Below are 19,859 nucleotides of genomic sequence, written 5' to 3'. Positions count from 1 at the left end.
TGGAGATTTATTTTGGAGTTTCTGATCTCCTGGAATAATATGCATCCTCTTAATATGTCCTGTGCATGCAGACATTTGGAGCCACATACATCTCCAGTTTGGTAGGATTAACTTCCAGACTCTACAGCTTTTAATCCTTATTTATATTCTTGTTAATGGAGACAATTTCTTTTTCTCATCTACTCTTTTTTTCTGTGTATTAATCCTTTTTTCACAAGTCTATATTGAGATAATAGAAGTTTTCCCTTATAAGCCTAGAATGCAGTGTTTGTTATAACAATTGTCAGGCTTGGCAGTCAGTCCTGGACAAGATGCTTCTTTTAATTGGTATAGTTGCCATGAAAAGGAAAAAAAAAAAGTGCTTTTTATTAATCAAGTTTTAATGAGAGGTTAGTCATAGTGTCTTCCTGTCTGTGGATATCAGGGATGCTTTGGCATTCTATCTTCTTATCTGCTGTAATACATTCAGATCAAATGGTCACTCTCAGGATTAATTATAGACATCACATTACACAGACCTTCCTTTTGGATGGCTTTAATTATAGTCCTTCAACATCTGTAATATATCTGAATCTTATGACTTTATAGATAGGTAGCATTTCAAACCTCCTGACTTAGCTAAATAGAGAGATGGCCAAGTAGTGGTTAAAGTGACAGATTTAGAAAAAAATATTTGACACACTTGACACACTTCACTCACTATAGAAAATAGGACTTTATTTTCTGAAATAGGTATCCCATTATCTTTTGTTGCATTGCCTCAGTGCACAGACCTCACAGGTATGGTACATTTCACTGATACGCTACAGAAGGATATGTTACAATTATTATGGAACAACTATTAGTGACACGGATAGAAGCAGAAAAGCTGAATGGAAAAAAACCTTACCAAATAATTCTTCCAAGGCATATCCATAAAAGTTATTGATAGGTAGGCTGGTAGCCATCTTGCATTTCAATTCATTGACAACCCCACTGGTCCTCAGACCAGATTCTTCTAGGTATCTTCAGTTGCTGCTGACGATAACATGAAAACTGAACAAGCTCAAAAGATCCTGTCCTCTGCTTCTGTTTTACTTGCTTCATACATTAATGATCATCTGAATGAAAATGTCTTCTTTAATCATGTTATAACACTACTGCATCCCTCTCTGGGCTTGCTTGTCCATTAAAATGAAAGTTGTGTAAAATGTCTGGATTCCTACTTTGTTTTTCTTGGTATCACATTTGAATTACATTTATTTGTCTCTTAGCTCCCCAGCTGACCTAGTTTCTCCTCTATTTGAGGCCTAACAAATTGTTCAGACTTTTGCTAAGCCAATGTTACATTTTTTAAATTTTTGTTTTCTCATGGAAATTATTGTTTGCTCCACACCACTGTAGGACAAACTTTTCAAGCTCAGCATCCAAACTGCTGTGTCTTGAAAGCGGTCAGCACCTCCAGCTGTTACTGTCTTCAGACAGGAATATTTGATGCAACCAGAGTGAGACATCCTTCAGAAACTCATGGCAGAAGCCTTGGATAAGTGCACTCTGCACCGGATAAAAAACCGGCTGGATGGCCCGGCCCAAAGAGTGGTGGTGAATGGAGTTAAGTCTGGCTGGCAGACAGTGGCCAGTCTGGAAAACATCATGACTTTCCCCCACTGAGTTCTAAGCATCTTGTGCTGCAAATTCTATTTTATGAACTACCTTAGTTTTGAAGTAGACAGAGCCATCAAACATAATTTGTGGAGTTTTGCACAGCATTGTCCGTTAAATGTTATCCAAACATGACCAAAAAACCCCAAGGTTTAGTCTGATTGACTTGCCCCATTGCAAAATGTGCACCTGCTGTGAAATGAAGTCACAGAGAGAAAGAGGGGGAAAAAATGGAATAATTTAACTTTTTTATTTGTAAAGATAATCAGAGTTTTTCTGATTACATCTTAACTTCATAAATGTTAAATAACCTATCAGCATCTAGTTGTTGTAAATTATGAAAAAGAGTATTGCTGGGAATATTAACCAACTAAATCCTTGTTCTTTAGTGATCATGAAAATGTGTTATGGCAGGTTGTCATTGTGCTCATGGTAACTTTGACACCAAATAACAAAACTGCCATTTGCACTTAGGGTAAATTGGTTCACTTGTGCTTTTACGGTTCCTTTTATTCTGACATAAATTTATGAACTCTGGAACTAACCAAGTCGTGTGGTTTCCCAGCTGACTTTAACAAATATGCCCATTTCATTTCCTTCAGTCATCAGAGCACACATGGTAGTGGTTTCAGACCGGCTGCAGATATTGAAGGCTGTTCTAGAAGGAAAGAGTGTTTTACAAGTTTCTGTGTGGTACGAGTATATATTTTTTATTATCCCGATTATAAGGAGCTCCTTTGATCTTCACTTTCAATGAATTTAATCACATCATAGAAAGGTTTCTGTTGGATTGGAACTGAAATTTTTCAGGATGTTTACTTGGTTTCATTTACAATTGCTTCTTGGCTTCTTGTGAATATGTGTTTCTTCTGAGCATATTTATTGTTGGTACTATTCCTAAAATATTGCAACATCCAGCAGAATTTGAAGATTTGGGATTTTGAGATGGGGTTAGAATTTCTGCTACTTACTGAATAGTCAACATGAATAGGTACATTATTTTGAAATCAGTGTCTTTTGCTGCATTGTAATGGCTGGATTCAGCTGTCCTTGTTTGTATTTAATCTTTCATTGGAGAATCCAGCATTCCCAATAGTTCCAATTTTAAAGGTTTCTGGATAATTTTGCTAGAATAATTGATCCAGGCAAATGTGCAAAAATGAACTGTGTGTCACTGTTTTTCTGGATGAAATATCTGGTCTATTGTCAGGACTGGAGGAGAGGGAGAGCTTAATTAGGACATGAAAAGGTAGTTTCTATCTGATGTGCTGTTTGTCATTTCAAATTCCTGCCGCTGGATCTTCTGTCACATCCTTTACAAATGCTCCAATTACAGGGGAGGGTAAGGTGGAAGAAGAAAAACTAAAAAAGGGGGGGGTAAGTTAGTTAAGGTAGTTTAGCTGTAATGATATGTCTTTAATTATGGGTATAAATACACAATGCACACTCAAGTGCACTACTCTGGAGCATTTTATCTTCCCTATATCACAGACAAAAAAAAATAATTTTCTTTGTTACAGTATCCTTCTACTTCAAGATCACCACTCAGAAGTTTAATCTATAACATCCTGCACAACTTTAGAAATTATATTTCTATTATTCTAGTCTTAATGTTTAGATCTTGGGATTTTTCTTTGAACTTCTACACTGAAAAAAAGCAATTTGGCAGTGGGATTGTTGCAATGTATGTCTCTTCATCTCTCCCAATGTCTAATATCAGCATCTTTTTCCTTCATGTAAGTTGTGCAGTGGAATAAGATTGAAATCATGTCTCCACTCCAGGGCTATTATTCCCATCTTTTTAATCTGATGACATTTCCTTTGTCTAGCATTCAGTGAGGCACTGGTATCTTTTTCTTTGGGATGTTTATGTCCTCTTTTCCTTCAGAGAATCGTAAAAACATGGTATTTCAAAGATTTTTCTGATCCTCCACTGCGCATTCATTGTTTATAGTACCACAATGAAACCTGAAATCTCTCTGCTTTCCTGTAATGTTTTATTTATTAATTAATTAGTGAAAGTGCATATTCACATACATACTTAGATAAAAATTCCATCCAAAATACACACAACAATGGGGAAAAAAATGCTCTTTGTAGCTTCAGGGCAACAGTACCAGTGTAGATAATTTATCAGAAAAGAACCAAAAACCACAGTTGGGAGAAAGAATGGAGTGTTTTCCAAAGTTATGAATGGAAAGATTCTCAAGATCTGGACAAGTCTCAATACTGCTCATAGGCATCTGGGTTTTAGTGCAATCACAAACACATATCTCTGACACCTAAAGTAGGTGTTTTGTTGAGATGTGTCCTCACTGGTCAGATACATCCTAAATCATTTCAAAAAGGTACTTTGACTGCTTTGCACTTTGTTAAGTCTGTGTCTTACCTGGTTACAGAACGAAGGAAACATACTTAAGCATTGTTTGGTTATTCTCTTGGTTTTATGGAATTGCTGCTGTCTGCAGCCTATAGTGGGAAAAAAAATCCAGAACAAACCAAAAATAAACCCCGAAAGACTACAGACCATTTCCTAACCTCAAAACAAAACTAAAAGAGAACCCTCAAGAAATCATATAGGAAGTAGCAAGAGAGTATTCATGATCCTCTGCCAATCATTCTGAGGGGGATGGCCTAGGGTTTAGCATGTTCTCATGGAAAAAATGGGGTTTTTTTCAGCTTCTCAACAGGACTGGAAAATTAGGAACTGAGATCATGTGAAAGGAATAGATGAGGAAAATGTTTGAATTAAGACAAAATAGCAAAATCTGAGGGTTTTTTCTTCAACAAAACCTGAACACTTTTTATATCAGTTGAAATTATGTTCCTTGGTTCAAGCTAGTGTATCATACTTTACTGGTAAAGGAGACTAAGAACCTACACTCAGGATAATTTGCTGAATGGTGGCAATTCAGTGTTTTGATCATGCAACCCTATATTCAAACAGCAGTGCTAAGTAGCTGTTGTCTCTCCAAAATAAAGACATAAAAGCTTCTTGGTTCCCAGTCATAAGGTCACTCTTCCCAGAAGCAGTAATTGCAACACAGGCATTGACTGAATTGCATTTTGATTTTTAGCTAAGAACTGTAATGCCTGTCTTCCAGTTGTGATCTGCAGATGTATCTGTTTCAGTTTGTATTTAAATGGATGTAGTTTCTAAAAAAAAACCCAACAACCCAGTAGGTAAAAACCTCCAGAGGGGGCTTACATTTAAAATTACATGGGATGAATGCCTCTTTGAAGTTGTCCTGCACTGTTGTTAGTATTTCAGATAATCACTGATTCTTCTGTTTCACAACAGGGATATTCATTGTCAGTATGCCTTTGGAATACAACATCTTACTAAATGCGAGTAGTCCCACTCTAGTGGTGAAGCCAGTGGGACGTGCAAATTATGCTTTTGTTGATGACCTAGATCCCTACACCCAATATGAGATAAGAATACAAGCATGCCAGAATGGTAAGATGATTTTAAAAGACTCATCTCTGTGTCTGGAAAGGAATGGAGATTTACCAAATAGATTCAACTCAGTAAAACAGATAAAATCTAATTCTTACATTGGAGTCAAATGTTTACCTAGTGAACAAGAAAGCCTAGCACTGAATGAGGCATTAAATATTTCTGCATGCTGTATCATGAATATTTTAAATGGAGATTTTAAAAAAATGTGGTTTAGGTAATATATGCCATTTTATTGAAAACTTTTCACAAATACCTTAACAATTTATTGAAAATGTGCATACAGAACAAAATTGGTTCTGTAACTGTTTGCCAACAAGAAGCAATAAAGTCAGGAGGGAAAAGCCCAAATATTATAAAACTCCTTAACGTCAATGGCAATTTTCAGGAACCAGGTGAAATAAGTCTTTCTAAAATGGCACTTTGAAGCCAATTCTCTCCTTGCCTGCAGTGGTGAATGCTGGGAGTATTTAATTAGTGCAGCTGCAGTAATTTAAATGGGTACTTAATAAGGAAGTGAGGTGAAAGGAGGCACTGTTTCAGCAGGAGCTTTTTCTTCTGCCATTATACTTGCTTTTATTGTATTTTTTGTTAAGGAAGAAGCTCTCATCATTAAGCAAACTTCTGGTTTTGTAGGTGGATGTGGAGTAAGTGGTCGAACATGTTCAAGAACTGCTGAAGCACCTCCTGAGGAACTGAGCCCACCCATTGTTACAGCAATGGGCTCTGCGCTTATAGAAGTGAAATGGGCACCACCTAAGAAACCAAATGGCATCATTACTAACTACTTTATTCACAGGTAAATACTTTTATCATCTCAGATTCTTAGTCTTATTGAACTAATCTTTGATATGCTAAGGATGTGGAAAAAAGTGTATAATTATGTGGCAAAATGCATATTACCTTTCAAGTGTTAAGATGAGATGCTGATCTATGGATGGACAAGTTGAGAAAAAGAGATAAGAATCTTCTTCCTGAAGAATTTTTGTATTTTTAAGCAGGCGAAAACGTATTTTTAAAAATTCAAAAGGACAGGCAAAAATTGTTAAGATAGATACTCCCACTGTGTTTACCTAGACCACTAGGTACATTCTTCAATCCTCTTTGATACACAGTTGAGAATTTTGCAATGGAAAGAAGAGTAATTCACCATTTCAAAGTTTAAAAAAAAAAAAGGTATCTAGGTTCCTAATACAGATAATTTTTCCAAGACAAATTATGGTGCTCTTTATAAGTAAGTAATCTGTAGTGTGAGTACAGTTCATCTATTTATGTTCCTTGGTGCTTTTATTCAAATGCCTTGTCTAGGTGGTTGATCGACACATCCTCGCTCATTATGAGGAGCTTCAAAAGCTCTGTGATGACTTCTCTATCTGGATAGCTGTGTTCAGGGAAGTATCAAAGTAGCAGAGCACTGACATCTGTGTGTCTGTTGACCCTTTTGCAAAAACTTGCTGGAGGCACCTATGTTAAGATCTACAAAAAATCAGTGAATATGAAACTGAAGCCATGTATTATAGAGAAATTTAAACTCTGAAATTCCTGGGCTTCCAAACTCTTAATATGCATGGCAAACACATGCTGGGCTGAACCTAGCCTCTCGCAACAAGTTTGGGGTATTTTATTACATTAGAGCTGTGACTGAGCAGAAAAGGAATCAAATTAGCTTTTGGAAGCAGCAGTGATAATTAATATAAATTCACGTTTGCCTTAAACACAGAAATAGTCTCTAAAACTTCCTGCTCTCTTGAAATATCCTTTTTCCCCCCCTTTCTTTAGTTGTTTGATCAAATACCCAAGTCCTCCCCTGTATAAAGAGGAACAAAGTATGTGTTGTAGCCTAAGACATGTCTTCACTCTGTTGGTTTTGTAAATAAAGCTGATGATTACTACTGCTATTCCATGGCAACCATAGAACGGGAAAACAGGAAATATAATGCAGAAAGCCTGCTTCAGTGAAAAATACTGTAAATTGAATTTGACAGCATTTGATGGCATTTGATTATTCTAGTCACAGCCAAACAATGATATAAAGAGTAATATGAAACAGAATGTGTTACTGCCTAGCAGACTCAAAAGCAATAAACCTTCCTCCAATGTGACACAATCACTTCACAATCATAATTGTAGCCTGTTTGATACCTCTGAGTACAGCAGAAGGGCATTGACTGACATAGATACATTTTGTTTTTTATTTAAAGTGAAATGAAAATGGCGCACTGGGGCTCCAGATACAATCGTTATATTCACCTACATAGGCATGAATCACTTGGCAGTTATTTCAGCTGAAGTTTAAATGTGCTTAGACAACAACAATATCAAATCTTTCTCAGATAGGTGAAGAAAAAATCAGAAATGGGATGTAAGCACATAGTTCTTTTTCATTTTGTAGCCACACATAACCTTACATTGTTACAGCACCAAGACTGCAGTGTTTCTATGGGAGGTTATACCATGCAATTTTTTCTTCATCATGTGCCTTTTTCTTACTGCATCACCACCAAAATAAATTTATTTTACTCAAAATCTAGGAGGCTTGGGGAGCTAGCATGTGTGAAGATCTTTGCATTAAAATGCCAGTAGCCATGCTTTCCTCTTGAATCTTAAAAGCACTTGAAAGTTTGCAGCCATTTTGTTAGAAATTAAAAAAAAAAAAAAAAAAAAAAAAGGTAAAGTTGGTTTATTAATTAATAATAATAAGTCACTATCTCTTATTATTTATACAGCAGTTTTAAACACAGATATGAGGCTCCTAAACTTTTCCAGAAAGGGCCACAACTCAGAAGAGATTGTGAATGAGAAAAGATCTGGTTCATGAGACAATCACCCAATCTACTTCTCTTCCCATTCATCATTACAAAACATCCCTGTGACAACCACAGAAATTGCTAGTCTGAAAAATAATGTTATGGAAACAGATTATGTATTTCGTGCTGTATTTTAATAAGATGTAGGTCACATCAGCTAATGGAACTGCTCTCTGTTGACCACCAGCATGCACCGAGTAGGATGCACGAGATGACTCTTAAAGAAACACTGTCTAAAATTGTAACTGTTTTGATTCATATCTTGCTTGAGGGAGTGTCTGAATTTCTGTCAAAGTGTCTGTCTCTCATGTCATGTCAAACTCATGCCTTGGTGAACACGAGTTCAGTAAGATTATATTATTTGGTAAATATAGGTGAGGTTGTAATGTAGCTCATTAGCTCAGCAATCCCGATGGTGAAAATGTTGCAGAAAAATCAGGCAAATGAAATCGGAGGGCATGTCTGAGTGGCTGTTACCTGTTGGGACACATGGCATGTCCCAGTGACCGTTGGCTAGTGACTATGACTTGCAGTGGACTGGCTCTCTGTGATTAATTCATTGCTTACCCTTATCCTTAGACACACCAATGACAGCTTCCAAGGCACATACATTGGTAGATAGTTTAATATAAGAATACTTATGGATGGATAAGACATTGAGTATAAGAGCTCCTGAAGGATTTGGACTTGATGATCTTAGAGGTCTTTTCCAACCCAAACAATTCTGTGGTTCTTCAGTTTATGGTTTTATTGATACCTGTAGTTGATATAACACCTACTTTATACTAACATATTGCATGCAATAATCTCAAATTCCTTTTGTTCAATTTTTGACATCAAAACTTGTTAAGAAAAAAATAATGAAAAAAATGCAAACTACATTGTTGTAGATTTGTTGAATCTGATTGGTAAGTCAGGCTGCTTTGTTTAACTGGATGTGAAGCTGTAGAGAGGGAGCATTGCTGATGTTTCATGACTGCCCCAGTGGATAGTGTCATTCCCCAATCATTTGAATTTTACCCCAGGACTTCTCAGTGTTGCTATAAATAATTCACTATCACTCTGGTAAGGAATACAGCAGGCATTGCTAAGATGTGTACTTCTATTGCACGGTGGAAGGTAAACACATGAAGTATAATTCTGGGCTGACCTGCAAGACCTCGGGGATTCACTGAGTCTCCTTCCACTTAAGAAAGCTGAGGGGTGAGCGTTGCAGTTAGTGTTGCTGCAGTCCTCTGCATACAGCTCTATAGTTATCTGTCACAAAGAAGATTATATTCTCCTCTTTCTGTCAACTGGCTTAGATTGGCAGTGGGGCAGGGAGAATTTGCCCTTACGAAAATAACTATCTGAGCATCTTTAAAATGAATATGAGCAGCAAATCAGACTATGCAGATTAAGAGACAGCCTCTAGCTCTTGGAAATGTTATTCTCCTTTGCAGCTCATTGTACATAAGAAACACTTCCAGTTAAATGAGCAGTTGAATCTTAAATCTTAAGACAATTGAAATGATTGCAGACTGTTCAACCACTTCTGTTCAAAGTTTATTCATACATGAAGATATTCTGTGTTTTAGCACTACAGATGGAACCATTTACCTAACCATAAGTTTCATTCATTAAATATTCAGCAGTAATAAGATCTAAATACTTAACCAGACTACATTGTACAGCTTTGCTTGTGGATGAGCTTACAGTTGGTGACATATTTGATGTCTCAGTGTGGAAAAAAAACCCCAACTGTTTACCGTAGAGTTTCAAAAACTTACAAAACATAAATTCATGTATTCATTTAAGTGTCGTACTTCTTGGTCAGACAAGACATATAAAGTGTGAATTTATTGCAGTAAAACACACTCTTTTTTTTCAGTTATCTACAGAGGATTTTTAGGTATTTTTTACTACACAGGGAGTAGACTATTTTTAGGTGCAGGAGAAAGACATAGAGGTAATTCACCTTTCAGAAGTATGTGTTTTGCTTTAAGTCAGTGAACAGCATCTAAGGTACAGTTCTGCACAGGGCTTAATTTGTTATTATGATAGAGCATGGAGAAATGTATTAAAAAGAGGTGATGGAATTTTGGGGTCAGTGTAAAATTGTTTACCCTTCTAGACATTGTGTTGCAAGAGAGGGGATTCCTGAAGAATCTTTCCTGCCTGTTCTACCTGCCTTTTTTTTTTTTTTTTTTTCTCATCCAGCTCTGCCAACCAATTCTCAGTATCAATGCATCATGTCATTGACTTGTTTTGCTAGAGGCATTGGACCCCAAAACTCTTACTGTTTTTTTGTTTGTTTGTTTTAAATCATGCTTTAACCCTTTTAAAGTGCCCATATTCTACTTATCTCAGAGAATAGCAACAATTCCTTAGCTTCATATAAGGAAGTAATGGATTTGTGCATACCTTTTATATGCATGAGTAAACAGCTGTGTACACACATGGATTCATTCATCATATTTATATGTAAAAACCTGGGAATATATTATTAGAAACAGTTAAGATTATCAGATTTTAAACATTGGTGCATTTTATGTTTTTAGAGTAATTGCTGTGTTGACTACAAAATAAAATCTGGTAGAATTCTGTGAAATACAGACTTTCTCCTGTCGAAGAAATGTTCTTAGCTTCTCGGTGTGTGTGTAGTCATGATGACACCCAGTAGTCAGACAAACTAATTTTACTTCTCCGAATTTAGCCTGCTTGCAATCAAAGTGGCAGATAATGTAATTTCATGTTTGTTGTTGGCACGGATGGTGAAAGTGCTTTTACATTCTGCAAAGGCCAGGGCTCTGGCGAAGAGTAGGAGAAATACTTAAATTCATATGCAGTGCAGCACAACCATCACTGAGATTTATAGCAGTGTTTAGATGTAACCAACTTAATTTCACACAAACATTTTTATGCCAAGTGAAAGAATTGATTTGATAATTCTGTTTTGAAGATGAGTGTTTGCTTTATTACAGCTGTTGTAAATTACATACTACAAGGCACCACATTAGAAAGGGGCTGAGGATCATCTGTTATCTCTGATACTTAGGATATCACCAGGTCCAACACAAGCATATCTGTAGCAGGAATGCTATGTATATCCTCACACACACATATATAGAGAAAAATAAAACCTCATTGTGCCAAAAGCTTATACAGTGACTTGTCTTCTTAAGTTTGCATTTTTAAACAAAAACAGTGCTGGAAAAATATGTGGTCTATTACAGAAACCACTACTTGTAATATTGTAATGAGTTTTTGTGTTTGAGTTGCAAATTCTGCTAAACTTATGCACAAGGGATTACTTATTCCATTCACAAGAACAAATCCGGTATTTATGGTGAGCAAACCAGAAATTAAAAGTACAGGGCTTTGGTTTTGAGGGCATAGTAGAATATTTATCCCTTGTTTACTAAGTAACATTTTGCTCAAGTAAATTGGTTGTAAGTTTTCCATAAACGAGGGAACGTCGAAAATTTGCAGCCATATTGCAATTCAAGTCATTACCTAGCAACTGCACAAGGATTAAAATCTCATGTTCTAAATTCTATTGTATTGTTACTCTGCTACTATAGACTGAGACAGCACTCTTAGTTGGTGTGTTTTATTGTAGTCTTCCAGATAAAGGAGGATAATTAAATTATTTCCTCAAAAAGCTCTTCACCACTCAGCACCTAACACAAGTTCAGGGAAATGCTTCTAACATGCAAAGATAGGCAGTTCCTTGTGTATGTATAATGTACAGAAATAAATTCTCTCCTTTTCTGAAGTACAGGTTGCACTTACAACTTCAGGATCTACTACCATAGGACTCCTAAAGTTAAGTTCAATTTTAAACATGTTGCCTTTGTTTAATTTCAGACGTCCTGTGGGCAGTCAAGAAGAGCTGCTCTTGTTCATCTGGTCTAAAGGAGCTTTGGAATTTATTGATGCATCTGATGCTCTACAGCCTTTTACTCTCTACGAATACCGTGCCAGAGCTCAAAATGCTGTGGGATCAGTGGACAGCCTGTGGGCTTCGATCCAAACTCTGGAGGCTTCCCCGTGGGGCATGGGAGCCCCTTGGGCACAAGCAACAAGTGCATATTCAGTGCGGTTGAACTGGACCCAGCCTGTCTCCCCCAACGGTGTTATATCTCTCTACCAGGTGGTCTATCAAGAAAAACGCAGCGATCCAACGTTTAGCACCCCAGCTGTTACTGCACTGACCGTAACGGTAAGAACTGGACCACAAATCCAGTTTTAAGTTGCTTTTACTCTTCTTTGATTGGTGTCATATTTTAATATCTCATTTAACACCGGTTGGGACAGCTGGATTTTCAATTGCTACTAGTTTTGTTAGTTTAAATTTTGTGCTTGGCCCAACAGAGACCAAAACATTTCACATTAATACCCAATTCCTAGTAAAGGCAAGTGGAGTACTGAAAAGCTTAGATGGGTCATTTCTGGAGGAATTAAGCACATGTATTTAGATTCATCAGCCTCACTCTGAAACACAGTCCTGAGTTTTTTGTCTGACTCTCAAATTAGTTCTACAGAATCTATGGAAAGAACAACAAAATCCATTCTCCCTGTGTATAATTCTAGTTTTGTAATTCAGTTGGAATCGCAAAGTGAATAAATTCATTACTGATTACATGGTTCATATATGCCACCCATTTGCATGTTCCCCTCATAAAAGTAGATTTGCTTGTAATAATTGATTTTTTTTTTTTTATTTTCATTACATACATTAGAATATTTTATACTGCTAACATGTCTTTCCCTTCAAGGTACTTTACAAACATGAATGTCTGTAAATACTACATTTCTATTCAGTACATGGAAGGAGAAGGAGGTTGGTTTGTGAACTGACTGAAAGTGTTATGTAAATCAGTTACAGAAGTATTACAGTTTGTGTGGTTACCACTGCTCCTCCCACCTATGTATTACATTCTAGTCTTTCTATAGAGAGACAGTTTATAGATAGTTGAACTGAAATGGTGCATATTAGGATAGCTGCTCTACTTGACTATCTCCTGAAAACAAGTTTTATAAAATCTTTAAGAAGGTTGTAATAAAGTTAGGTTTCCTGAGCTATACTACCTCAGTTTCATAAACCTGGAATTTTCACTACATTTTATTCATAGGGCATGGTTTTACTGAATAATACCAGAAATCCCCTAATTTTTTCCATACCTCAAACTGCATGTTTGACATCCCTGTAGGATCCTAAAGGGCCTTCTCTGGAATACCCAATAATAACCTTTAAGTAACTCCCTTAGACAAATCTTGATGTGACAAGGTGGGAGAAGTTTCTCATCTTGTGTGCTGTTGTGATCATGTGTTTCCAAAGCAGTGTTTGCCTAGCTTCCTGGAAGCCTAAACAGATTAAGTTTGTAATGCATCTTCTCAAGGAGAAAGCAGGTCCTGAGCTGAATGCTAGGAACACATACTTTTTGCTTCTGAAATAGTTGCATTTGCATTGTACAGTATGTTAGGTTTTTAATAATAGAATTTGGATACTTCACTCTCTGAACTTGTGTTTTTAAAAAAAAATGAAATCAGAGTCGTAATTGTGATGGGCTAGCTAAAGCTTCAAAACCAGAGAAATGACAGTGCTTCTCCTAATACTCTACCTCAGCAGCATGCAATGTGTTGCTCAGTGTCGGAATTGACCCGGCCAGTCATGCATTGCAATGTCTTCTAAGCATGCCAACAACAACACAGAATGTCCAAGATGGTTGTATTGTGGGTAATAAAACCTACCAAAATGGCATTTTAAATAATGTTGCCACAGTGTGGGTTTTTAACAGCATCAGTTAAAAGCCTTTTAAATTAACAAGTTATTATTTACTGAATTAGTATTTTCTTGGATCCAAAATAGTTTATTTTCCCCAAACACTATCCTGAATCTAAATGACGTTCTGGCAGCATATGTACAGCTGTTCTATTAGTCTTGCGGCAAAGCTGACTTGCATGGTTTCTTTGCTGTCCTTTGTCAAGAACATATATTGATGATTATTTTTGCTACTTTTTATTTTATTTCATTTTTATTTTAAAATACTATACTATCCTTTGGGGAGAAATCTGTCTGTGTAGTTCTTCCATCAGTCGCACTCACTCTAAGCTGTGGTAACTGCATTAACTCCAAAGAGTTGTTACTCATTTGTACTAAGAAGCTGAGATCTGAATCCTACCTCTTCTGAATATAGCAGACCAGTTAAAGCTTTCAACCAAAGTTATTGATACAAAGTGCGCAGAGTCCTGTTATCAAAGATATCGTCAGGAGGTCAGATCAATTATCCCAGCAGGCAAAAGCCTGGACACCAACTTTCAAAGTTATAACCCTTTTAAAATAGAATTTTATCATGAAATTGCTGATGTACCCCTAACTGTAGCTTTTTGAATGAGACACTTTAATTAAAAAGTAATTTTATTGAAGGAACTAGCATTCCAATGATTAAACTTCTTCCCCTTTAAAATATAGCTTTCAGGGGTACTAGGCTAAATCATTTAATCTCCTAAAGCATCTCTATTGGAGCTCCCTCATGGGATACACCATTAGTCATTCTCTCACACAGGCTTCCATGTTACAAGTAAGACTTAAAGTATTAAGCAAGCAATGAGTTTGGTCCTTTATTTAATCTTCAGACTCCATTCTTATCCCATTAGATTATTCCAGGGGAGAAAAAAAAGAAAAAAAAAAAAAAAGGCAAAAAAAAAGCAGTGCTAGAATTGTGGTACCCAATCCCACCCTGCTTGTGTCAGTTTCTCCCTGGTTGCCTGCCACAGGCCATAAAGCTTGACCAAAACCTAAAGCAGAAATGCAATCCTTGTGACAGTGCAAGATACAAATTAAAGCTCTCGCTAATATCCCTGCAGACTGTTCTCATTTGACAGCTCATTTCTATCCATTTCCAGAGTCAAATGAGCAGCATCTTCTGGGTTTTCAAATTATTTGACAGACATGTACACTCTGCCTTTCTGAAATGCAGCTATTCACTCCCCAGTTAGGGTGCGCTTATCTGTAGTTGAATTAATGTATCAAAGGTACGGCTGCCTGGTACCTTAAGGTTATCACTGCCCCTTGACATTTTATGCTGCCTGTGGAGGTAAAAATGAGAACTCAGTTCTGAGACCAAAATCTGTTTGCCGCTCAAACAAAAGAAGGATGTCCCTGCACTGTTAGAAGCCAGTGAAGTACATGTACACTATTTTGATGCTTTGCAGTTAGAGAGCAGTGTCTCCCATTTCCCTAGCTTGTTTGACCAGGAGTGTAGTGACAGATGTTAGGTGACAGCAAGTTAAACTGACATTCTGGTTTATTTGCAGAGCAAAGTCAAGTCAAGACTGGTTATAGCAGTACAAGGCTCTCCTGCAATGTCTTCCCAGTTAATTTTAACCCTCTGAAGCAAGAATGGTATTTAGTGTCTTATTGACAGCATTAACATGAGGCAGATGTGTTTAGGAAGGAAGGAATGGATTGACAGTAAGGTCTCATTTACAGAAATCTGCATAAAGTGACTAGATTGTCAAAGCTTTTCATTTTATGAATTGATGGTTTAATCTTGTGAACATAGGACCCAGAGTTGATTTCATTATGAAGTCAGTATCTGCCAAAATGGCATAAACACATCCCAGCTCTCTAACAGTTCTAGTCCAGATGTTGCTATGAGGCAAAGCTGTGGCTAAGTTTGGACTTTGGCTTGGTAGATGCTCTGTGCGTGTGCAACACTATTTATCCTATGCCGCTTATATAAATTATTTGGTGGTTTATCATGAGCAGGAGAATTCAAAGCCAAGTAAATGTGAAAAATGTAAGAATATGTAGTTAGAATGTGCTCGGAGAAGGAAAAGCATCCAGAGATGAGGGATGGACAGTGATGTCCATTATTATTGTGAAGACTCAAGGCCTTGGTGAGTTAATTCCAACTCCACAGAACATAACTAGAGATACAATTTCAGGATGCAAGAGATGGGTATCAGCTTTATAGGCTTTATTCCTGGGAAATCCTATACCTGTGTCTACCTAGAAGCACAGGTCTACTCGCAATTTGTAGTATGAGGCTTTCAGTCTAACTTTATTCTGCAAGGCGTTTGTTTGTTTGTTGTTAGCATAGCTATGTCAACTTGGGACATAAAAAATTACTGCATCTCTCAGCTGGTATCGCTGCACCAGCAAAGCCATCAGTTTGGATGCAGCTATGCTAACCGCTGAGAACACACGTTGGCTTACCTTACATTATTTGGGGTGATGGTAAATAACTGTATTGGCCAGGGTCCTCTTGGCAGATGCTTTATCTGTGGTAGGGAAATCTGTAGACATATTGCAGAATAGCAATAATAATAGGCTCTGGTACAAGGATTAGGCTTTGGCTTGCATGATTATGCTGTTATAACCAGACAGTAATTTGTGTGTTGAATGTATAACCAGACTGAAAATGATAAATACAGATATCAGAAGTCTTGCATCTAGAATTAGTTCTTTCCTATTCATCACATTCAGAAATACTTAATACAGTAGGAATTTCTTCATATAGACCAGTGAACATTTGGTTGCAATAGAGAGGGGATATCACATAGTTAATAATTCCCTTGTAAACAATATTATTCAATAATGCACTATGCAGAACTGTGCATGAAATGTTCCATGTAGGTGAAAGAATGAAGCTTATAGCCACAAGAATGAGGAAAAAATATACCAGGAAAATATACCTGCAAAACTTTTTTTTATATGCCTATTTCAGACACCTGGGAAATGGACTACACTCTAAGAAAATAACATGAGAGTAAATGGAGGAATCCCTGCACATGCCATAAATTCAGAAGATGTGCTGCTTAGCAAAGAATGAAAGCTGTAAATGGCAGCAGAGGGCAGAAGTTAATTAGGCTGCCATGCTGCTGTTAGTGGGTGGAAAGTAGCCACAACCAGAAACAAGATGGCTGCTCAGCAATGCCCTAATACAGCCGAAAGATCATATCCTTAGCTCTGCAAGGGCTTATGGGTTAGAGGGAAATCATACACAGATGACTAATTTTTTTATGGTTCACAGCCGATCAAAGTGAAATTCAGCAGCTGTTCAGGACAAGTGACCACTCTAACGGCTGTAATATAACCTGCTAAATAGAGAGGGAATTGCATGAGAGCAAGAGGTTAGCTGTGATTATCGGCAGGTGAGTGCTTTATTGAAGTTGAAAGACCATTAACATTGATGGAGTAATTATTTCAACTTGAAAGTAATTACCTTGATGGGTGATAACTTCTCTAGTGTTCCCAGATTTGATTGGACCAAACAATTGTGAACTCTTGAAGCCTAGAAAAATATTACAACAATACTGCAATGTTTAAATTACTGAAACCACTGTTAGAGTATTTTAATTATGCCTAACAGTGAAAAGATTTTAACTTACAACAACTGGTGACCTCTCATGTATAGAGACATTTGCTTGCTAATTCTAATGAAATGACCCACACACCTACTATGTGTGTGCTGTATGTGATGGATTTTCAAATGAATCATTTGATTTAAATGCAGGTTTTAAGACTCAAAGCCTCGTTAGCACAGTTTCAGGAAGGGCTTGTACTGGAATTGCTGTAATTGTTTTATTTGCCAGGAAAGCCCAATAATATAAAATGCTTCCTGTGCTTTAATCTCTAGACCTGTTAAGATTACACAGGATGAATACAGGACAACTGCTCCTTCACATTGAAGGATGATTTAAAAAAAAAAAAAAATATTGTGTGAAGCAATCTGCGTCTCACAGATTCTGTTGTTTCCATGCTGCTGCAGAATATGCTGGGTTTGGCACTCCAGCTCTGCTCAAATAAGCATTTGGATTGGCACTACGATACCCCTCCAGAAACTGATTAAGTGCTTCAGTAAGCCCCACCTATCAAGACAGACATGTAGAATTGCCTAATTAAAGTTGAAAGGATGAAATGGATTGTTGCACAACTTTGATGATTTTGAAGTACTGTAGTAATAGAACTGGATGAGAATGGGGAGAGGCTTCAGCTTTTTTATTTATGTGATCCTTGCTGGCACTTCAGTGTCTTCTGAAAGCTCTCAGCAGCCACAAAATCATAGCTATAGACTCTGTTGGAGCTCTGCCAAGAATGAAAAAAATTCTTGTGAATTAGGATGGGGGGTAGCAGGGAAAAGATGTATCTGGTGGGTGTGAGGTTTTAATATGTTATCCCACAACTGGTGATTTGTATTATTGAAGGTTACATTCTGTTCCTTTCTTGAATATTTTCTTCCTAATTCTGTTAACATAACTTTGCCTTTCGATATATTTTTGGACCGGAAATAAAAATACTGATAGAGTTATGTCTGACCGTGCCTAATCACACGCCATAGATTGACTAGACCAGGGTGCCTGGATCAGCGGATATGTTTTTCCACAAATAAATTAGTTACCTCTTTGGAAATATCTTGTGTGTTTTACCCTAGGGTTTCTCCATGTGCAAGATCTCGTTTTCACCCATTCCATAGGTCATTTTTTGATGAGCGAAACGTGTGTAGACTTTGATCCTTTGAAAATATTTACAAATTCTGACTTCAGACATATAATTAGATAGGAGCATGGAAGTCCTACAGGACATCTAGGGACCGTGAAACCTTCAGAACATGTAACGTGGACCTTTACAAACTTTTGGCTGCAGCTGCTCGTGTAAGACTGCTTTTCTCTAGTACACTTGTATGCCACTGTGGGCATGTGTCAGTCAAAAGAAGGTGTTTGATTTTGAGCTGGTTAATTAGCTAGTCTTTGCTAACCCACACGATGGGATTATGCACACTGAAAAATTTAAGAGATGGTACTCTCTGATGGAACAATGGTGTTGGGGAACAATCTGGAAGTGCAGATTGTTCACTTGCAGTCATGAATGAATAGGTGGCAAACAAACCTAAATACAGATTGCTAAAATGAGATTGTAGAAATTCTCCATATGCTGTTTCCCTAGATATGCTTTATACTTATGCTTTTCTCAATGATGTTTTCAGTTGTAAGAATAAGATTTGCCTAATCATGCACTGATTGGTTGTCAAACACCGTTGACAGGATGTTTTCTGATTTGTAAAAATAAAATAATCGAAAGAGAAATCCTTACAAACCTTCATCTTATTAATCATAATTTGATAGGAATTTGAGGGACATTCTTCCCTTTGTGGTGTGTTGTACGTGGCCACACTAAAACTGCTATAAAAACAAGGTTTTAGTCAGCTGCAGATGCTTTTTCATAGGTAAGTAGGAAATAACAATGGAGAAGAAGACAGAAATTTGTTGGGTAATACATGCAGCTGTTTCTCAAATTAGATATCTGCCTAAAAACTCTTAATTGGATTTGACTACATTTTAATTCACATTTAACTAACATTTTTAAGCGGATGTATGTGGCAACTCCAATATAAAGCTCTTTGATATTGTCATAGGGTGGCTGTTAAGGAATTTATTGAATAATTAAGATATGGCAAATATGGATATTAATAAAAATATCAATACCTTTTTATTCATATGAAAAATTACCAAAACTTATCAAATAAGTTTGATGTATGGTTAGAATATGTATTTACAATGGGAATGTAGAGTATTTAGGCAAATATAACAATTTTAAGCAAACAGGTAGGAATAACAGGGAAAGAGAATTCCCTGGCTCAAAATGGCGCTCGACCACAGCAGGGGAGACTCGGCAAGAACTGTTAAGCCAAAGAGGCAGTGAATTCATTGCTCACAGCTGATTCCACCCACATGGGGAGTGCTGCTGCAGTGTATTAGCTGTTGAGGCTTTGAGGCGCTGTCAAGCACCAGGCAGGGCAGGTTGCTGTCAGGAATGACACGTGGTCTCAGGGCTGATCAGACTCCAGCAGGATGAAGGGCTGTTGGCTTTCCTGGGTAAACTGAGGCATGGCAGAATTGTAGTTGCAAGGGGAAGCAAGGCTTGGCTCCAGCTCCAAGGCTCATGGCTTCTCTCGTTTGCA

General features: G+C 37.1%; 1 protein-coding gene across 1 annotated transcript in view; it reads left to right on the top strand.

Annotated features, from left to right (window-relative positions):
• USH2A (usherin) overlaps positions 1–19,859 on the top strand; it is a 385,837-nt gene that overhangs the window by 317,978 nt on the left and 48,000 nt on the right. Inside the window, exons 58-60 of the mRNA XM_054170013.1 lie at positions 4,943–5,101; positions 5,738–5,900; positions 11,758–12,112. Of these exons, the coding sequence (XP_054025988.1) occupies positions 4,943–5,101; positions 5,738–5,900; positions 11,758–12,112 (677 nt within the window). The remainder of the gene's footprint in view (positions 1–4,942; positions 5,102–5,737; positions 5,901–11,757; positions 12,113–19,859) is intronic.

This window comes from Dryobates pubescens, chromosome 2 (assembly GCF_014839835.1).
Source record: "Dryobates pubescens isolate bDryPub1 chromosome 2, bDryPub1.pri, whole genome shotgun sequence".
Lineage (NCBI taxonomy): Eukaryota > Metazoa > Chordata > Aves > Piciformes > Picidae > Dryobates > Dryobates pubescens.
This window is presented reverse-complemented; position numbering and strand designations above follow the sequence as displayed.